This window comes from Oncorhynchus clarkii, chromosome 4 (assembly GCF_045791955.1).
Source record: "Oncorhynchus clarkii lewisi isolate Uvic-CL-2024 chromosome 4, UVic_Ocla_1.0, whole genome shotgun sequence".
Lineage (NCBI taxonomy): Eukaryota > Metazoa > Chordata > Actinopteri > Salmoniformes > Salmonidae > Oncorhynchus > Oncorhynchus clarkii.
The window spans coordinates 57,220,214-57,238,986 of NC_092150.1; the positions used below are offsets into that span (position 1 = coordinate 57,220,214).

The following is an 18,773-nucleotide window of genomic DNA, read 5'->3' on the forward strand; positions in this document are numbered from 1 at the left end:
AGTCATTATTTGGGCATAAACTAGACTTGACAAAATTAGTCAATCCTCCAGAATAAGCCAGATAAGCAAGGCTAATTTGTTTGTCCGGATTATTAGGAAACCACTGTTTGGCAGGGGTTGTGGAAATTATCTCAATGTAGATGAGTCAGGTTAAAGGAAGATCTTTAAGCATTGAGACAATTGAGACATGGATTGTCTATGTGTGCCATTCAGAGAGTGGGCAAGACAAAAGATGTTTGTGCTTTGAACAGGGAATTGTAGTACGTGAAAAGCGCATAGGTTTGAGTGTGTCAAGAACTCCAGCACTACTGGGTTTTTCACGCTCAACAGTTTTCTGTGTGTATCAAGAATGGTCCACCATCCAAAGGACATAGCCAACTTGACACAACTGTGGGACGCACTGGAGGCAACATGGGCCAGCATCCCTGTGGAAGGCTTTCAAGACCCTGTAGAGTCCATGCACTGACAAACTTGATATTAGGAAGGTGTTCCTAATGTGTTGTATACTCAGTGTTTTTTGCTTGTAGAATGTCTGTTTTTGGACAAAAAACTTCATTGTCAAGATAACTGCTAGCTAAGGTGATGCTCAACTCCGTTCAAGGAGTTGAGTGTTCCTCAACTAGATAACTGCATGTGTTTGCTGGTATGTTGGCTGACCTGGCTTCCTCTTTTGAGGGATATGTAACTTTACAAACGTGTGCTTTTCAGTGTGGATAAATTAAAACTCACCAATATAAATGGTTCAATACTTTAATTGCAATATGTTTTGGAAAAATGTTGATATTGTTTTTATTACATTGTTGGGAGATCGACATGTATTCTATTTATTAAATTGGCAATTTGGTTGATATGTTTTTTTTTTATTGATACAATAATATTACATATCAATACAGGGACATTCCTGTGAATACAATGAAAAAATAGAACATATTGTAGCCTATAAATACAGTTCTGGCAAGAGTTTCTAAATCCGGAGGCGCAATATCGCGAGACTTCTCGGGAACGCTTGCGAAATAATCAGTTCGGGGTTTGTGAACAATTCCTCCTTAGAGGCACAAACTAGATATTTCGCGCCAATGTCTCAAGCAGCTGATGTTATTACTCCAACCTCATGAAAGTGATAAACTGACACGTTTTCATTTTCGTCAAAAACAAATGTATATCGAAGACGCCTTTGAGTTGATGGATTGCACATGCGCAGTTCGGTGCGAGACAACCGTTAGACCCGAACTCGTTTCTTCGCATGAGTTTAGCTAGCCAACGTCGCCATGAAATCGTCGTCAAATGTGATCAGGAATTTTTATTTGAGAATCCGTTTTTGCCCACTTTACTAGCTGCCTATCTTGGTACTGCTCGTAAAGCGGGCATGTGCATTTATTCTTCCAGCCCTACAGGTGGCAATGTGCGACGGAGGTCTACAATCTCAGCTATGTAATGAAATCCGGCTTCGCATTTTCCAGGTTTCCACTGAAGGGGATTCTTTATTGAAGTGAACACATAGGCAATTGATAAGTTGTGAAGGCACCGGGAAAGGAAACAGCCAGCCCGAAAGAAATTAGCTTTTACATAAAGGATTTCCTCTGTTAATTTGCATAAACGCTTCATTGTAGCTAAAGTGGTTGAGTTGTTCGGCGTGTTCGCAACGCCAGGTGTTAGACCAGAATAAGTGTTGGTGGGTGGAAAATGCCATCTTTTTTATGGAGGTAGGAACACATCGTGCTGATGCCTCTAACCATCCATTTGGAATTGCATTCACTTTAAACCCAAAGTAAAGCAAAAATATATATATTTAGCACAGCTAACTGCCAGTTGTCAATGTGAGCGTGCCCATGTAAACAGCTGTCAGACTGCACTCGACGATATGGTTTAGCTAGTTAGCTAACTTACCTTGAAATGTAGAGAATGTGTGTTGTGTATTGACATTTGACACAGCCCAGATTGAAATGCCCAAATCAAAGTCATTACAAGTTATCAAAGTTATGTATATGTTTGTAAATAGTATTGTTTTCCTTGTCACGGGTTGTAGACTAGTTACACTGAAAAGGTTCGCTTAGGTCCATATGAATAAATGCAGGAAGAACCTAGCCATTGCTAAATGTATCTGGCATGTTGTCTTGAATTGTTCATACGTTTCAGCTTTTAGTCCATCAGTGCTTGCTGTATTACTACAATTTGATGAATGTAGACAGTTCAGATTTTCTAGGATATTATTGTGTTTGTGAACCAGCCCTGTCAGGTATGTGAAGAAGAAAAAAACATGTACAGTTTAGGCATTTATGGGTTCAGGCCAACATACTAGTCTCAAGTCCTATAAGTGTGTAAGGGATGCAATGTCACTGTTTTGACGATAAGTAAGCCATTTGCTACAACTATACTAAACTAAAATATAAATGCAACATAACAATTAACGGTTTTACTGAGTTCATAAGGAAATCAGTCAAATTAAATAAATTCATGAGGCCCTAATCTATGGGTTTACAACTGGGCAGGGGTGCAGCTATGGGTGGGCCTGGGAATGAGTTTTCCCTCCAAAAAAGGATTTATTACAGACGGAAATACTCCTAAATTTTATCAGCTGTTTATGTGCTGGTCTCAGACAATCCTGCAGGTGAAGAAGCCAGTTGTGAGGCCAGTTGGGCATACTGCCAAATTCTCTAAAACTACGTTTAAGGTGGCTTATAGTAGAGAAATCAACACTAAATTATCTGTCTTTGGTGGACATTCCTGCAGTCAGCATGCCAATTGCTCACTCCCTCAACTTGATAAATATATGGTGTTGTGTGACAAAGCTGCAAATGTTAGTGGCCTTTTATTTTCCCCAGCACAAGGTGCACCTGTGTAATGATCATGCTGTTTAATCAGCTTCTAGATATGCCACACCTGTCAGGTGGATGGATTATCTTGGCAAAGGAGAAAATGTTCACTAACAGGGATGTAAACAAATGTGTTCACCCAATTTGAGAGAAATATGCTTTTTGTGCAAATTGAACATTTTATGGGATCTCTTATTTCAGGTCATGAAACATGGAACCAACACTTTACATGTTGTGTTTATCTTTTTTTATTAAGAATACAATAGGTTTCCTACAACTCGGCCAACTTTTTCCATACCATCTTTATCATGGCAGCATGCATAAGACCTAGTAAGCTTCAAAGGAAAACCTCAACCCAGCAGTTCTATTTTAGCTCTTGAACAAGCTATTTTTCCCTCCACATCTGAGGAGAATCAATTATGCAATGTATATTTAGTAACAATGCATTTGTTTTTTCTATCCTTTTTTGAAGTCATCTGATGTTATCTGAAGATAAGTCTTGTCCCTTAAGTCTTTATTTATAGAAGGAAGGTGTCCCTTCAATAAATTCCCCCACTGCATTTTTGAGCATCCTGGAACAAAGTGAAGCACAGGGTCTTTAATGGCTAGATTTTTTCAAATTAAGCTTTTTCAATCAATCCATTCCTAATCATTCCAACAATTAGACCTTGGCTAACTGTTGCAGTGTACCTACAGTACCAGTCAAAAGTTTGGACACACCTACTCATTCCAGGGTTTTTCTTTATTTTTACTATTTTCTGCATTGTAAAAAACTAGTAAAGACATCAAAACTATGAAATAACACATGGAATCATGTAATAACCAAAAAGTGTTTTAACAAATCAAAATATATATTTTATTTTCTTCAAAGTATCCAACCTTTGCTTTGATGTCAGCTTTGCACACTCTTGGCATTCTCTCAACCAGGCTCATGATGTACTCACCTGGAATACATTTCAATTAACAGGTGTGCCTTATTAAAATTTAATTTGTGGAATTTCTTTCCTTAATGTGTTTGAGCCAATCAGTTGTGTTGTGACAAGGTATACAGAAGATTAGTATTTGACCAAATAGGGCTAAGTCCATCTTATGGCAAGAACAGCTCAAATAAGCAAAGAGAAATTTACAGTCCATCATTACTTTAAGACATGAAGGTCTAGAACTTTTAAGTTTCTTAAAGTGCAGTTGCAAAAACCATCAAGCATTATGATGAAACTGGCTCTTATGAGGACCATCAGCAAAAGACCCAGAGTTACCTCTGCTGCAGAGGATACGTTCATTATAGTTAACTGCACCTCGGATTGCAGCCCAAATAAATGCTTCACAGAGTTCATGTAACAGACACATCTCAACATCCAACTGACCCAAAACACACCTGGCTGTGTACGGGTTATTTGACCAAGAAGAAGAGTGATGGTGCTGCGTCAGATGACCTGCTCTCCACAATCACCCGGACTCAACCCAATTGAGATGGTTTGGGATGAGTTCGATCGCAGAGTGAAGGAGAAGCAGCCAACAAGTGCTCAGCATGTATGGGAATTCAATACTGTTGGAAAAGCATTCCTCATGAAGCTGGTTGAGAGAATGCCAAGAGTGCACAAAGCTGTCAAAGGCAATATATTTTGATTTAACACTTTTTTGTTTACTACATGATTTTAAATGTGTTATTTCATAGTTTTGAAGTCTTCACTATTATTCTACAACATAGAACATAGTAAAAATAAAGAAAATTCCTTGAATGAGTAGGTTTGTCCAAATGTTTGACTGGTACTGTAAAAGCAACACGGCCCTCTTTCCAATTGGGCAACTTTCAAAGATGACCCCTGCAATAAGTAGATGGAATCCCAGCAACTGGGGCACGAAGTCCAGCTACGGCTGGAGTGTTGGTAGCAGTACCGTGTAATGAGCTGCTTGTTCAAAGCCCAGGTTGCACTGGGCGATGCTACAGTGGCGGCTTCTCCTCCTGTTGCTGCTTCTGTGGCTTGACTGGCTGGTCTGGCTGGGGGTAGAGTCTCAAACAAAGAGCCTCTGTTTGTGTGAGTCAGTCAGGCATGCAGGCAGAGGTAGGCAGGCCTCTGGGGTGAAGGACGAGGTGGGGGCCCTCCCTCCCAGTGAAAGTGATCCACTACTGTGCCACAGCAGCCAGGGAGGGAGCACACCTTTCACACGGCCTAATTAGGTCATCCCCTTCCTCCCCAGATGGGTAACGGAGAGGAGAGCTATTGGTGTGTGCAGGTAAATTAGTGGCATCTGTGGAAAAGGATGCTAGTGTTAAGGATCAGTGTGAACATGACAGGTGGAAATCGGTTGTGTTACCTGTATAAATACGGGTCTGTTAGAAATGGATCGTCTCTTCTCTTTACTCTGCTTTCAGGCCAATGGGTGTTTATGTGTTAATTATGCTTTAAATTACACTGTGTGTCCCCCACCTTCCAATATGTCCCACCCAAGTCACATAATCTACTAAAGTTGTAAATAAATACTAGAATCTTAAGTTTTAATATATCATCAGAGAAGCTTCTGCAGTATTTCAATCCATCACTCTAAAACCATGTGGGGAAAACATGCTGCTGAGAGTTTATTATAGTTAACCAGTCTATTACAGAACTTACCTGCCATGCCTCCGGTACTAATACTAGTACTTTTATCCTGTATTTGCTGAAGGCTTTGGCCTGGCCTGGTGCTGATCCTCCTCCCGTCTACGCTGGCGGCTGACAAAGAGTCTTCGTTACTACAGGACTGGCACGACGTGTGGTTGTTCCGGTTCTTCCTCAACGTGCTGGGCTACGCCACCATCATCATACCTGGCTACTTTCTCATCGGCTACTTCAAGAGGATCAACTACCTCGAAACAGGTGTGGATGTTCTACAGACTGGTGATAATGCACGCATATATGCTGGCACGCACGCAGAACGATACGCACACAAATAGACCTACAATTTTTCTCCACATTAATTCTGAATTCTATCTGTTAAAGCTCGGTGTATCCTTCAAGTTGCAATTCACAGTTTCTCTATGTTAACATGATCATTGTGTTTGTTTTGATGAATCAGTGAATGGTTGATGTGTTCTGGACCTTAAAATATCTTCCTGACCAGTGTTTTCCCCTCCCAGGTCGTGGCATTTGCTATCCTGTCATAAAGGCCTGTGTGTTTGGTAGTGAATCGAAGACTGGTCTCCTGGACGACGTGTCCATAGCTCCGAGAAATGACGCTGACTCGGGCTCGTCGGCCAGACAAGCCTTCAAGTTAGTCTTCTGTGCTGCGGGACTTCAGGTAAAGTAGTTAAAAGGGCTATATAAATCAAATGTATTGAATTTTGATTGGGTAGATTTTCTAGTTGTAGCCCTTTGCACTCAATGCTGTATATGGGTTGAAAATTGCAGATTTGGGCACTGATAAGCACATAAATTGGAATGCAGTGGCTGTACAGTAACGTGAAATAAATGGTGAGATGTTGATGATTATAATAAATACTGCTTTGATCTCATACAAGCGAGCCAAACACCTGAGTCCAAATGTGCACTTCACATTTCCAATTCATAAAACTCATGTCATATACTGTCAACGTTTATGATCACTATGTTTGATGAACGGTTAAAAGATGACATGGCAGCATACCCTGGGTTGTTCTGAACAGAATGAGCATATGTTTGTATATTATGAAGAAAATTCACTGCGGAACATGCACCTGAATGCACGCATGACTAGGGCTGTTACTGTGACTGTTTTACCACCAAACCGGCAGTCACAATTCAGGAAGGCAGTCAAATTCCACGTGACCGTTTAGTCACAGTAATTGGGCTTCTCCAAGCTCTGATGCTGCTGATGGTCATTAATAGCCTACCAAACTTGATAACTGCCTGGTACCCAGCACTCTGGTGTCCCGAGTGGCGCAGCGGTCTAAGGCACTGCATCTCAGTGCAAGAGGCTTCACTGCAGTCCCGGGTTAAGGCTGCATCACATCTGGCCGTGATTGGGAGTCCCATGGGGCGGCGCACAATTGGCCCAGCATCGTCCGGGTTTGGCCGGGGTAGGCTGTCATTGTAAATAAGAAGGTGTTCTTAACTGACTTGCCTAGTTAAATAAAGGTTAAATAATCACTGACATCAATGCAAATCAAACACTTCAAGAGAGCCCATGAGCTCATGTTGCGCAACATTTCTATAGGCTATGCAATTGTGTGAGAAAGTTTTGAAGGCCTCTATAAAGCTTTCTATAGGCTAGGCCTACTATATTTATTTCTCAACTTTCCTAATATTAAGCACATTGCTTCTCTTAACGACAGGAGTATAACCTACCAAGCTGGCATGAAAATGAACAACGGGAAAAGCGTCCTCCATTCACAATTTAAGTACATAGATAACGTGTATTTTTTTGAAAATTATAATAGTCCATTCTAAATCAAAACAAATTTCCCACATATTTTATTTAGTATATGTAAAGACAAGATTTAATCAATAATAGTCTGATGGGTGACAATATTAGCCTATCACTTGTGAATTATATATTATCACTTGTGAATGAAGCCCAGTGTAAAACAATGCCTTTTTTTGTGTGACTTTTTCTAATCATAGTCGCACACCTCGTAGCCTAGCCCATTGACCTATATGTTTTGATAAGGTTTGTATCACAACTAAAGTGTACAAATAACTTCTTCAAATTAAGCACATTAATCCGCTTTACAGTGGGTGAGAGCCTAACTGGCATACATAAGCAGCGGTGAGTTTCAAGTTTGGGGAAGATCATTTTCACCATTAAAAATGCACCTTTATAATAAAAGCATTACATAATCGCATTTGCGGCCACTTTTGATAATAGTGTTTTCCTGTTAATGGAACATTAGCGCTTATAATCTACTCCTACATTTTAAGCCGAATGTTCTGATCTGTGTCAGCCTCATTGCGTAAAAAAGTATTTTTGATGGTAGTGGTTGTATTCATTTGTTTGGAATATTTATTTTTCACACAGAATAGAATAGTTCATCTTTTGTAATATGGGGGACAGTAGATTGACATAGATGTTAGGAATATTATGAATAAATGACTAAACAATATCCCTATTTTTAGAACTGTAACTAAGTAAACTATACCCTGTTTTACAATATCTGATTAATAAGGTTAGTTCATAAGAAGGGATTATGTGGCATGAACAAGGAGTAATTAAATATAACAAACACCATTCTAAACTATTCTAGAGAGGAATGGGTTGTGGGTGAAGTAAGCAGATAGGTTACCGACCCTATTGTTGAACCGACAAAACTTAGCTCTGGGGTGTTTTAGATAAGGCAGTGAGTGCATTCTTAAGTTTTCTGTTAATTAGAACTGTCAGCTAAGTGGTGATCGATAATGATGAGGGGTCAAGAGTTAATTCAGTTATGTTGTGTGAACTGTGTGTGTGTTAGTGAGTTGGAATTAACTTTTAAACTCACTTAATTCTAGGTCGGGAGGAGGGGATTCATTCTAGAAGCAATGAAATGACGTCATGTTATTGTATATAAACTGTTGCTCGTGGTAACGTGGCAGCGCGCTCCGAGAATAAATACTTATATTATTGATAAGACTGGTCTCCGTCTATTTTATGCAAAAAAGAATCTTACAAATTCTCATGAAATAGATTAAGGGAATTAAATTAATGAAAACATATTGGAATAATTCAATTACAGTAACAATAGACTAGTGCTTTTGCTGTTTGTTAGGCCTACTCATCTTGTTGGCTGACTAAAAGTAAATGTGGACAGTTCTTCCAATATCTTCAATATGCACCTCGGAATTGGATAAGAACATTACGGCCACACAAAGGGGATTCCGCCGGGAAATTCGATGCGTTATCAAGTGCTTGTCAAATTATGAATGAGAGACTGAGGAAGAGTGTACAGCCTACACACACAAAAAGCAGGGTTCATGCCTTTCATGCTACCTACAGTTGAAGTCGGAAGTTTACATACACCTTAGCCAAATACATTTAAACTCAGTTTTTCACAATTCCTGACATTTAATCCTCGTAAAAATTCCATGTTTTAGGTCAGCTAGGATCACCACTTTATTTTAAGAATGTGAAATGTCTGAATAATAATAGAGAGAATTATTTATTTCAGATTTGATTTCTTTCATCACATTCCCAGTGGGTCAGAAGTTTACATACACTCAATTAGTATTTGGTAGCATTGCCTTTAAATTGTTGAACTTGGGTCAAACGTTTCGGGTAGCCTTCCACAAGCTTCCCACAATAAGTTGGGTGAATTTTGTCCCATTCCTCCTGACAGAGCTGGTGTAACTGGAGTCAGGTTTGTTGGCCTCCTCGCTCACACACGCTTTTTCAGTTCTGCCCACAAATTTTCTATGGGATTGAGGTCAGGGCTTTGTGATGTATGCTTTAGAAGCATGCTTGGGGTCATTGTCCATTTGGAAGACCCATTTGCGACCAAGCTTTAACTTCCTGACTGATGTCTTTAGATGTTGCTTCAATATATCCACATTATTTTCCTGCCTCATGATGCCATCTTTTTTGTGAAGTGCACCAGTCCCTCCTGCAGCAAAGCACCTCCACTGATGCTGCCACCCCCATGCTTCACGGTTGGGATGGTGTTCTTTGGCTTGCAAGCCTCCCCCCTTTTCCTCCAAACATAACAATGGTCATTATGGCCAAACAGTTCTATTTTTTGTTTCATCAGACCAGAGGACATTTCTCCAAAAAGTACGATCTTTGTCCCCATGTGCAGTTGCAAACCATATTCTGGATTTTTTATGGCGGTTTTGGAGCAGTGGCTTCTACCTTGCTGAGTGGCCTTTCAGGTTATGGTGATATAGGACTCGTTTTACTGTGGATATAGATACTTATGTACCTGTTTCCTCCAGCATCTTCACAAGGTCCTTTGCTGTTGTTCTGGGATTGATTTGCACTTTTCGGATCTCTAGGAGACAGAACACGTCTCCTTCCTTAGCGGTATGAAGGCTGCGTGGTCCCATGGTGTTTATACTTGCGTACTATTGTTTGTACAGATGAACGGTGGTACCTTTAGGCGTTTGGAAATTGCCCCCAGGGATGAGCCAGACTTGTGGAGGTCTACAATTTTTTTTTTTTTTTTAAGTCTTGGCTGATTTCTTTTGATTTTTCCCATGATGTCAAGCAAAGAGGCACTGAATTTGAAGGTAGGCCTAGAAATACATCCACAGGTACACCTCCAATTGACTCAAATGATATCAATTAGCCTATCAGAAGCTTCTAAAGCCATAACATCATTTTCTGGAATTTTCCAAGCTGTTTGAAGGCACAGTCAATTTTTGTATGTAAACTTCTGACCCACTGGAGTTGTGATACAGGTGAAATAATCTGTCTGTAAACAATTGTTGGAAAAATTACTTGTCATTTACAAAGTAGATGTCCTAACCAACTTGCCAAAACTATAGTTTGTTAACAAGAAATTTGTGGAGTGGTTGAAAAACAAGTTTTAATGACTCCAACCGAAGTGTACGTAAACTTCCGACTTCAACTGTACATGCATAATGATCTCCATGTCATTGTAGCAGTAAGGGGAAAACACTGCATGAAACCTTCTTTACTCTTCAGTTAACACAATCACACACACTCTCCCTTCCTGTCTCCCTCTCTCCCACAAACACACACACACTGCTTCCAACTTTTAAAACGTTAGACTTTCAGTTGTTTATCCTCTTGTGTTTCTTGCGAAGTAAATATTTAATTTTTCATTGTTTATTAGTTTTTTTCTGTGAGGCGCATTGTGTTGCATTCATGTCTGAAATGTGCTATATAAATAAAGCTTGATTTCATTAGGCACCTAACCAAATTTAAAGAGCACCAGAAAGAGAGATGTATTGATATAGTTTAGGTTTGCATTAGGCCTATATTAATCTTACCTTTGAAGCACATCTCATGAGTAGCAGACCCTTTTCCTTTCTTCCTGGGTCAATCAAATCTGCCTAGACCTACCAGGTTGTTCGCTAGCTAGGTAACATGACTGAACAACGTTTTTTATCAAACCAATAATTAGCGAGAAGCAGGTGAGTGAGGGCAGGTAGGGTATGTGGCTGGCTGGTTATAGCTGCCGCACGTGATATGTGCATGAAAGTGAAGTGGATATTATGGGACCTGCGCATACAAGAGACTAGTGGCTGTTGCTTAAATGTAGCTGACTTTATAAATGTTTTATTACAGGCGCCAGCAGGTTCTTTAGATTAGTAGGGCAGAAAAATGTGGTTGTATCATATGAAACGATACTACGGTATTCTAAAATGTTGTTATTGTGATGTTTTGGTACCATGATATTACCATGGTACCGGTGTACCGTGCAACACTACTGTCAATATAGGCCAATTCCCACAAGTGTGAAAGACTAAACAGCGATACCAACATATTCACAATTATATCTCATGTACGTCATACAGTTTAGTCTCCTTATCTATGTTATCTTGTTTTCTCTCCAGACATCCTACCTGACATGGGGTGTCCTACAGGAGAGGGTGATGACACGCTCGTACGGGGCCTCCACCCCCGAGGAGGAGGGTGAGCGCTTCAAGGACTCCCAGTTCCTGGTGTTCATGAACCGCATCCTGGCGCTGACTGTGTCTGGCCTGTGGTGTCTCCTATTCAAGCAGCCTCGCCACGGTGCGCCCATGTATAAATACTCGTTTGCCTCGCTCTCCAACGTCCTCAGCAGCTGGTGCCAGTACGAGGCCCTCAAGTACATCAGCTTCCCCACCCAGGTGCTGGCTAAAGCCTCTAAAGTGATCCCCGTCATGCTAATGGGTAAGATTGTGTCGCACAAGAGCTACGAGTACTGGGAGTACCTGACGGCGGCTCTGATCTCTCTGGGCGTCAGCATGTTCTTGTTGACGAGCACGACCGGTAAGCACCCGTCTACGGTAACAACGTTCAGCGGCGTGGTCATCTTGGTCGGCTACATCGTCTTCGACAGCTTCACGTCCAACTGGCAGGACAACCTGTTCAAGTGCAAGATGTCGTCGGTACAGATGATGTTCGGCGTCAACCTCTTCTCCTGCCTCTTCACCGTGGGCTCTCTGCTGGAGCAGGGCGCCTTCTTCGACTCGCTGGCCTTCATGACGCGACATTCGGAGTTTGCATTCCATGCCGTGCTGTTGTCGGTGTGCTCAGCATGCGGCCAGCTCTTCATCTTCTACACCATTGCACAGTTCGGCGCCGCCATCTTCACCATCATCATGACCCTTCGACAGGCCATCGCCATCCTGCTCTCCTGTTTCCTGTATGGCCACGCCGTCACAATGGTGGGGGGCTTCGGCATGGCCGTGGTCTTCCTCGCCCTCTTCCTGCGCGTCTACGCCCGCATCCGCATGAAGGCAGGACGCAGGGCGCCGCAGCCACAGGTGCAGAAGGTCTAGGAGGAGGAGTCTGAGGGAACTGGAAAAACAAAAACTAAAGCCACGTTTTCGTTGGGTTTTTTTTCTGTCTCTGTGTGTCTCTTTTGACTTTTTGTGTTCATTTATTGGGTTTCTACTTTGCATAGGAAAGGTACAGAAAGGGATTCTAATGCCTTTTTAAAGGTGTTTGACTTGACACGCACCGAGCCGTCGTCACACAGGTCAATTAGTCTCAAAAACCCAACCCTAGGCAACACAGTGACTAGGGTCTGATTTCAATGATGGACTCTTGTCATAGAGGAATTATGTCACTGCCTAAGTCACTACTTTATCTGCTTGAATAAAATGCCAAATTATCACAGAGGTTATTTTTAATGAGTGAATTATGCAAGTGGATAGTTTGCATCAACTACCTTAACTAAAACCACTGCAAAGTTATTGCCTGCAAAATCACGACGTTCTGTCATATCTGCCTCTTGATTTGTTGGGAGAGTCCCCAGAATGTATATGACGTAGTGACGTAGTTTCTCTATGCCAAAAGAGTCGGTCATTAAATTCAGACCTTAGTCACTGTGTTGCCTAGGGTCAGGTTTCAAGGGTACAGGTCAATGGGAGTGATTCGGCTGGACAAGTCAGCAGTCATGCCCGTTTAAGTGTCTATGACCCCAAAATTACACAGCAATCGTCGCTTGTACGTTTTGTCTGTCAAACCCAGTTCAAACGCATGCAACATTGGCATGTCAAATGTAAACAACTAATAAAATGGCTATTGATTTCAGCCTTTGCGATATGCTTCTGGAGCTGCAGTCAAAGAACGAAAAATCTGATGTTTGTAGTTTTGGGGTAATCACTAGTACATGAGCTGTATACTGCAAGCCTTCAGCTATGAGTAATGTAATATTGTGAATGGCACTATATTAAGCTTATAAGGCCTCTATGAAAAGAGGACATGAGATACTATGGTGAGCAGGCCCCAAGTAAGGTCCCGTTTTGGATCATCTCTGTGTAGATACTGCATCAATTTAGTTTAAAACTAATAATTGCATTGTTGTACATTTTGGACATGGCATGAGAGAAATGTTTGTAATCATTACCAGTTCATGATCAGGTAATGCTGCTTGAGAATATTTTATTTGTTTCATATAAAGAAGCAGGTATGGTAGAGGTCTCACTTTTGGCATTATTCTGACTTGAGATCTATGTGCTTAACTAAAGAAGTCTACCATTGAGATCGAGGAAGGATTTACACGAACGTCCAGGTTGTGTCAGACGGATCTCAAGTCAAATTTACCGCCCTTTCAGATCATAAGAATAGCATAGTTCATACATCTTTAGTTGACTGATGTGTTGTTCCTCATGGCTTACCATAGTGTATGATGAGGAAAGTTACAGAGTGACCCCACCGAAAATGTTTTACTATTTTCCTAGCATCACAAGAATAAATGCACAGCTTACCAGCAGACCATCAAAAAGAGCTTTGCAGAGTTACTACGTTCTACTTCATATGGAGTGAGGGGACAGAGAGATTTCAAGCAGCATTCAAGATGCCCATCTTATTTTTGAATAAGACGCACTTACGTTAGGTCAGGTAAAAGACAATTAACTGTCAAATGCCAGCAAGAGTTGCAACCAGGCGGAATGACTCGAACTTCAGCTCTTGGAACAAACAGCCTGCACAATTATTTGTTCTCTTGTTTTGTTGGTGTAGGATTCAACTAGGCAAACCATATCATTGAAGTATTTGATTTGGATAAATGCCATACATTTTCATACCGAATGTAAGTTTAAGTATGGTAGCATTCATTTAGTGGCCTGGCTGACCCAGACAAAGTGGAGGATTTCCAATTGGCAGGCAATTCATTTAGCCCTACGTGTACAGCTTTACAATCAAACCAAATACTTGAATTATTTGTTACACTATCTTACACTAACAATCATTAATGGGTAGACTAGAAATCATTTGGAACAGGACATAACAGTACCAGTCAAAAGTTTGGACACACCTACTCATTTCAAGGTTTTTCTACATTGTAGAATAATAGTGAAGACATCAAAACTATGAAATAACATATTGAATCATGTAGTAACCAAAAAAGTGTTAAATCAAAATATATTTCATATTTGAGATTCTTCAAAGTAGTCACCCTTTGCCTTGATGACAGCTTTGCACACTCTTGACATTCTCTTATGGTTTGATGTCTTCGCTATTATTCTACAATGTAGAAAATAGTAAAAATAAAGAAACCCTTGAATGAGTAGGTGTGTACAAACTTTTGACTGGTACTGTAGACCAGTTGTTCTGGTATTATGAAATGTAATTTCAAATGTGAATTTGTATTCAAACAAGCCATAAATTCAATAATCACCCATAGAGACAACTAAAAGATTTGACAAACTGCATTCACATTTTATAAAGTTGTACATTCAAATTTACAGCTCTCTTTGTCAGTAACTTTGGTTCAGCCAATCTGCTTTTGCTTCAACACTTGAGATAAGTGAATGACTCACAACAATATAAATGTCCTATGTATAGGCTGTACACATGTCTTATTGGCTATACAGTGCCTTGCAAAAGTATCCAGACCCCTTTGATTATATCACATTTTGTTACAAAGTGGGATGAAAATGAATTTAATTGTAATTTTGTCAACAATATGCACAAAATACTCTGTCAAAGTGGATTTCTTTTAATAAAAAATATGCGAAATATAGTCTTTGCATAAGTATTCAGCCCTTAAATTAGTTAAGGAGTCAAATTTAGCTTATCAAATCACATAAGTTACATGGACTTACTGTGTGAAATAATATGGGTTGACATTATTTTAAATGACTAACCCTTCCTTTGTCCCCCTTACATAAAGTGTATTCGGAAAGTATTCAGACCCCTTGACTCCAGATTTTGCTACGTTACAGCCTCAATCTAAAATGGATTAAATAGATTTTTGTCAATCTACACACAACACCACATAATGACAAAGCAAAAACAGGTTTTGAATTTTTGGGAAATTTATTACAAACAAAAAAAAACATTTTACATAAGTATTTAGACCCTTTACTCAGTACTTTGTTGAAGCACCTTTGGCAGCGATAACAGCCTGGAGTCTTCTTGCATATGACCCTACACGCTTGGCACACCTGTATTTGTGGATTTTCTCACATTCTTCTCTGCAGATCCTCTTAAGCTCTGTAAGGTTGAATGCACATCTATGTCCAGGTCTCCAGAGATGTTCAATCGGATTCAAGTCCGGGCTCTGGCTGGGCCACTCAGAGACTTGTCACAAAACCACTCCCGGTTGTCTTATCTGTGTGCTTAGGGTTGTTGTTCTGTTGGAAGGTGAACCTGTGCCCCAGTCTGAGGTCCTGAGTGTTCTGGAGCAGGTTTTCATCAAGGAGCTCTCTGTACATTACTCTGTTCCTTTCCCTCGATCCTGACTAGTCTACCAGTCCCTGCCGCTGAAAAACATCCCCACAGCATAATGCTGCCACCACCATGCTTCACCGTAGGGATGGTGCCAGGTTTCCTCCAGACGTGACGCTTGGCATTCAGGCCAAAGAGTTAATTCTTGCTTTCATCAGACCAGAGAATCTGGTTTCCAAACTTCTTCCATTTAAGAATAATGGAGGCCAATGTGTTCTTGGGGACCTTCAATGCTGCAGAAATGTTTTGGGAGCCTTCCCCAGATCTGTGCCTCGCCACAATCTTGTCTCGGTGCTCTACGGACAATTCCTTCGACCTCATGGCTTGGTTTTTGCTCTGACATGCACTGTCAACTGTGTGACCTTATATAGACAGGTGTGTGGCCTTTCCAAAACATGTCCAATCAATTGAATTTACCACAGGTGGACTCCAATGAAGTTGTAGAAACATCTCAAGGATGATTAATGGAAACCGGACGCACCTGAGCTCCATTTTGAGTCTCATAGCAAAGGGTCTGAATACTTGTGTAAATTAGGTATTTCTGTTGTTGTTTTTTTAATACATTTGCTAAAATTTCAAAAAAACTGTTGTATTGTGTGTAGATTGATGAGGAGAAATATAAATATAATACATTTTACAATAAGGCTGTAAGGTAACAAAATTTGGAAATGTGTAAGGGGTCTGAATACTTTCCGAATGCACTGTACATCTGTGAGGTCCCTCAGTCAAGTATTGAATTTCAATCACAGATTCAACTACAAAGACCAGGGAGCTTTACGAATGCCTCTTAAAAATGGCAGTGGTTGGTAGATGGGTAACAATAACAAGTCAGACATTGAATATATTTTAGCATGGTCTAGTTAATAATGATGCAGTGCATTGTGTATTAAACCTCCCAGACACTTCAAAGATAGTCGTACCTCTGAACTGAGCTGCAGGACCGGAATTAAACTGCTCAGGGATGTCACCATGAGGCCATTGGTTATTTTAAAACGGTTACAGAGTACAATGGCTGTGATGGGACAGAACTGAGGACGGATCAACAACATTGTAGTGACTCTACAATAATGACCTAAATGACAGTGAGAGGAACACAAATATACTAAATAAAACTATTCCAAAATATGCATCTTGTATGCAACAAGGCGCTAAAGTAATACTGCAAAAAAAACATGGCAAAGGCATACACTTTTTGGGCCTAAATTCTAATCCCTATGTTTGGGGCAAATCCAACACCACACATCACTGAATAACTGCCTCCTTATTTTCAAGCATGGTGGAAATACTATGGTAAGACTTGAAAATTGCTGTCCAGCCTTAATCCCCAACATCTTGACAGAGCTTGAAGAATTTTGAAAAGATTAATAGGCAAATATTGCACAATTCAGGTGTGCAAAGCCCAAGCCATGTTCACATTGGCAGTTTGAAGTGACTCAATCATATTTATTTGCATATCCGATTTTAATCTGTTCTTTTTCCTGCAGTCTGAACAGCCAAAAAGCACATGGAATCGGCAATTTCAAGTCACATTTCAAACCACCTTCGTAGGTACTTTGAAGTCAGATACAAATCTGATTCCTGGCCATGTCTGTACAGTCCAGTCTGATTTATTTACCCTCAAGTGGTTTTTAGACTGTTATTCGGCTTATCTTGTTGCTTGCTAGCTACTCTGTTGACAGTTTGACACGCACATGTGGTAGCTAACTAGCTTGGTAATTGTTTACAAACAAATTAGTGAATGTGCTAGAAAGCTAAACAACTACTTTGCTAGCTAGTTGACTGCTGTGGCTAGCTAAAAAAGTGTAGCCTTGTCAGCAAATGTCTGCTGTCTGAACCTACACATCTGATTTGGTCACTTGTAACTTGCTGTTTGGACAGTCAGTACAGTAGTCCAAAAAGATTTGCGCATTAAGGCCTACAGTGTGAACAAGGCTTTAGACTTACAGCTGTAATTGCTGCCAAAGGTGTTTCTAACATGTATGGACTCAGGGAACGGAATACTTATGCAACAACTATATGTTTTAAAATGTTTATTAATGAAAAATAAGATTTTTTTTCTTCCGCTTTGACAGAGTATTTTGTGTAGATTGTTGACACAAAATGACAATTCAATCAATTGTAATACTTTGTAAAACAATAAAATGTGAAGAAATCCTAGAGGTCTGAATACTTTTGCAAGGCACTGCACATTCTTTTGATGTTCTGTTTGCATTAGTTTGACACTTTTGTTTCAATGTCAGTTGGTGTTTTAACCTAACGTAGCACCCGTAAAATAAATGTGTGAGTGGGGTCGGAAGAAACCGGAAGTATTTGGTTTTCAGGCTTCGGCTCTGCTTCTCTGCTTTTCCCTGAAAACAGGATGCTTCTGGTTTCTGACGACAAGGCTGAGGGTGGTGATGTCTGAATGGATGGTTAGCCCCATCTTTATCAGCCTTAGATAAGGACTACAGTTAAACTACTGTACTGTACTACTGGCAAAGCAAATGTCATAGCATGGGTCGTGGGACGTGGCATATTCATGATAGGTCAATGGTTTTCACATAGTCTTCAACATTGCCTGGGGAAGAAAGCAATGCAAACCTTTGTAAACATTGTCTTGGGATCTTTTGCTTCAATTGAAACTGTAATCTTTTTGGGCACATGGAGCGTAGTCGCATACAGTACATGTTCCTTATGATGGATTACTAGCATTTTTTATCTGTCCATAATGACATGCTTTATTTTGAGGAGAGCTGCACTGTTGTCTGTTCTTTCATGTGTGAATGTTTTAATGTGGCCTGAATGGATGGTGATGGTTGACGCTCTCTCTAGAATGTGAAGGATCGATTGGACAGGCTTAGGGTTTGGTGTGGATGAGGACCTCTGCATACAAGGGAAATGCAATGTAACCGGTACTTTCTGTTTTTTTTATCATTGTAGTATTTCAACTAGTAGGCTAGATTGATTTATTTTAATTTTAAATCATTAAATTAAATACATGACTTCGAATGTTTTTTGTTTTTATAAGACTTGGAATTTATGATTTCCATCTTGAATTTTTTGGGGGTTGTTATTGAAAAGGCCAGGGTGCTATGAGATGTAACTGACCTAGGGGGGCTTACTCTAAACTACTGATTAATTATTTCCTGAACACATTTTGATGATTGATCATAAAAGCTTATGACCTCTTGTTATTGTAACCTGAGG

The 18,773-nt window shown here is 40.3% G+C and overlaps 1 protein-coding gene across 2 annotated transcripts; it reads left to right on the forward strand.

Moving 5' to 3' along the window:
- The first annotated feature begins 1,198 nt into the window (after nucleotides 1-1,198).
- On the forward strand, nucleotides 1,199-18,568 carry LOC139406984 (adenosine 3'-phospho 5'-phosphosulfate transporter 1-like). 2 transcript variants are annotated; one of them, XM_071150202.1, is made up of 4 exons: nucleotides 1,199-1,703; nucleotides 5,478-5,668; nucleotides 5,929-6,089; nucleotides 11,258-18,568. In XM_071150202.1, exons 1-4 carry the CDS (start codon nucleotides 1,684-1,686, stop codon nucleotides 12,188-12,190), a joined length of 1,305 nt encoding a protein of 434 aa, XP_071006303.1. In that variant the 5' UTR covers nucleotides 1,199-1,683; the 3' UTR covers nucleotides 12,191-18,568. The 2 variants fall into 2 exon arrangements, with proteins under 2 accessions (XP_071006303.1, XP_071006302.1); XM_071150201.1 differs by having other exon boundaries at nucleotides 1,224-1,431.
- The last annotated feature ends 205 nt before the right edge of the window (nucleotides 18,569-18,773 follow it).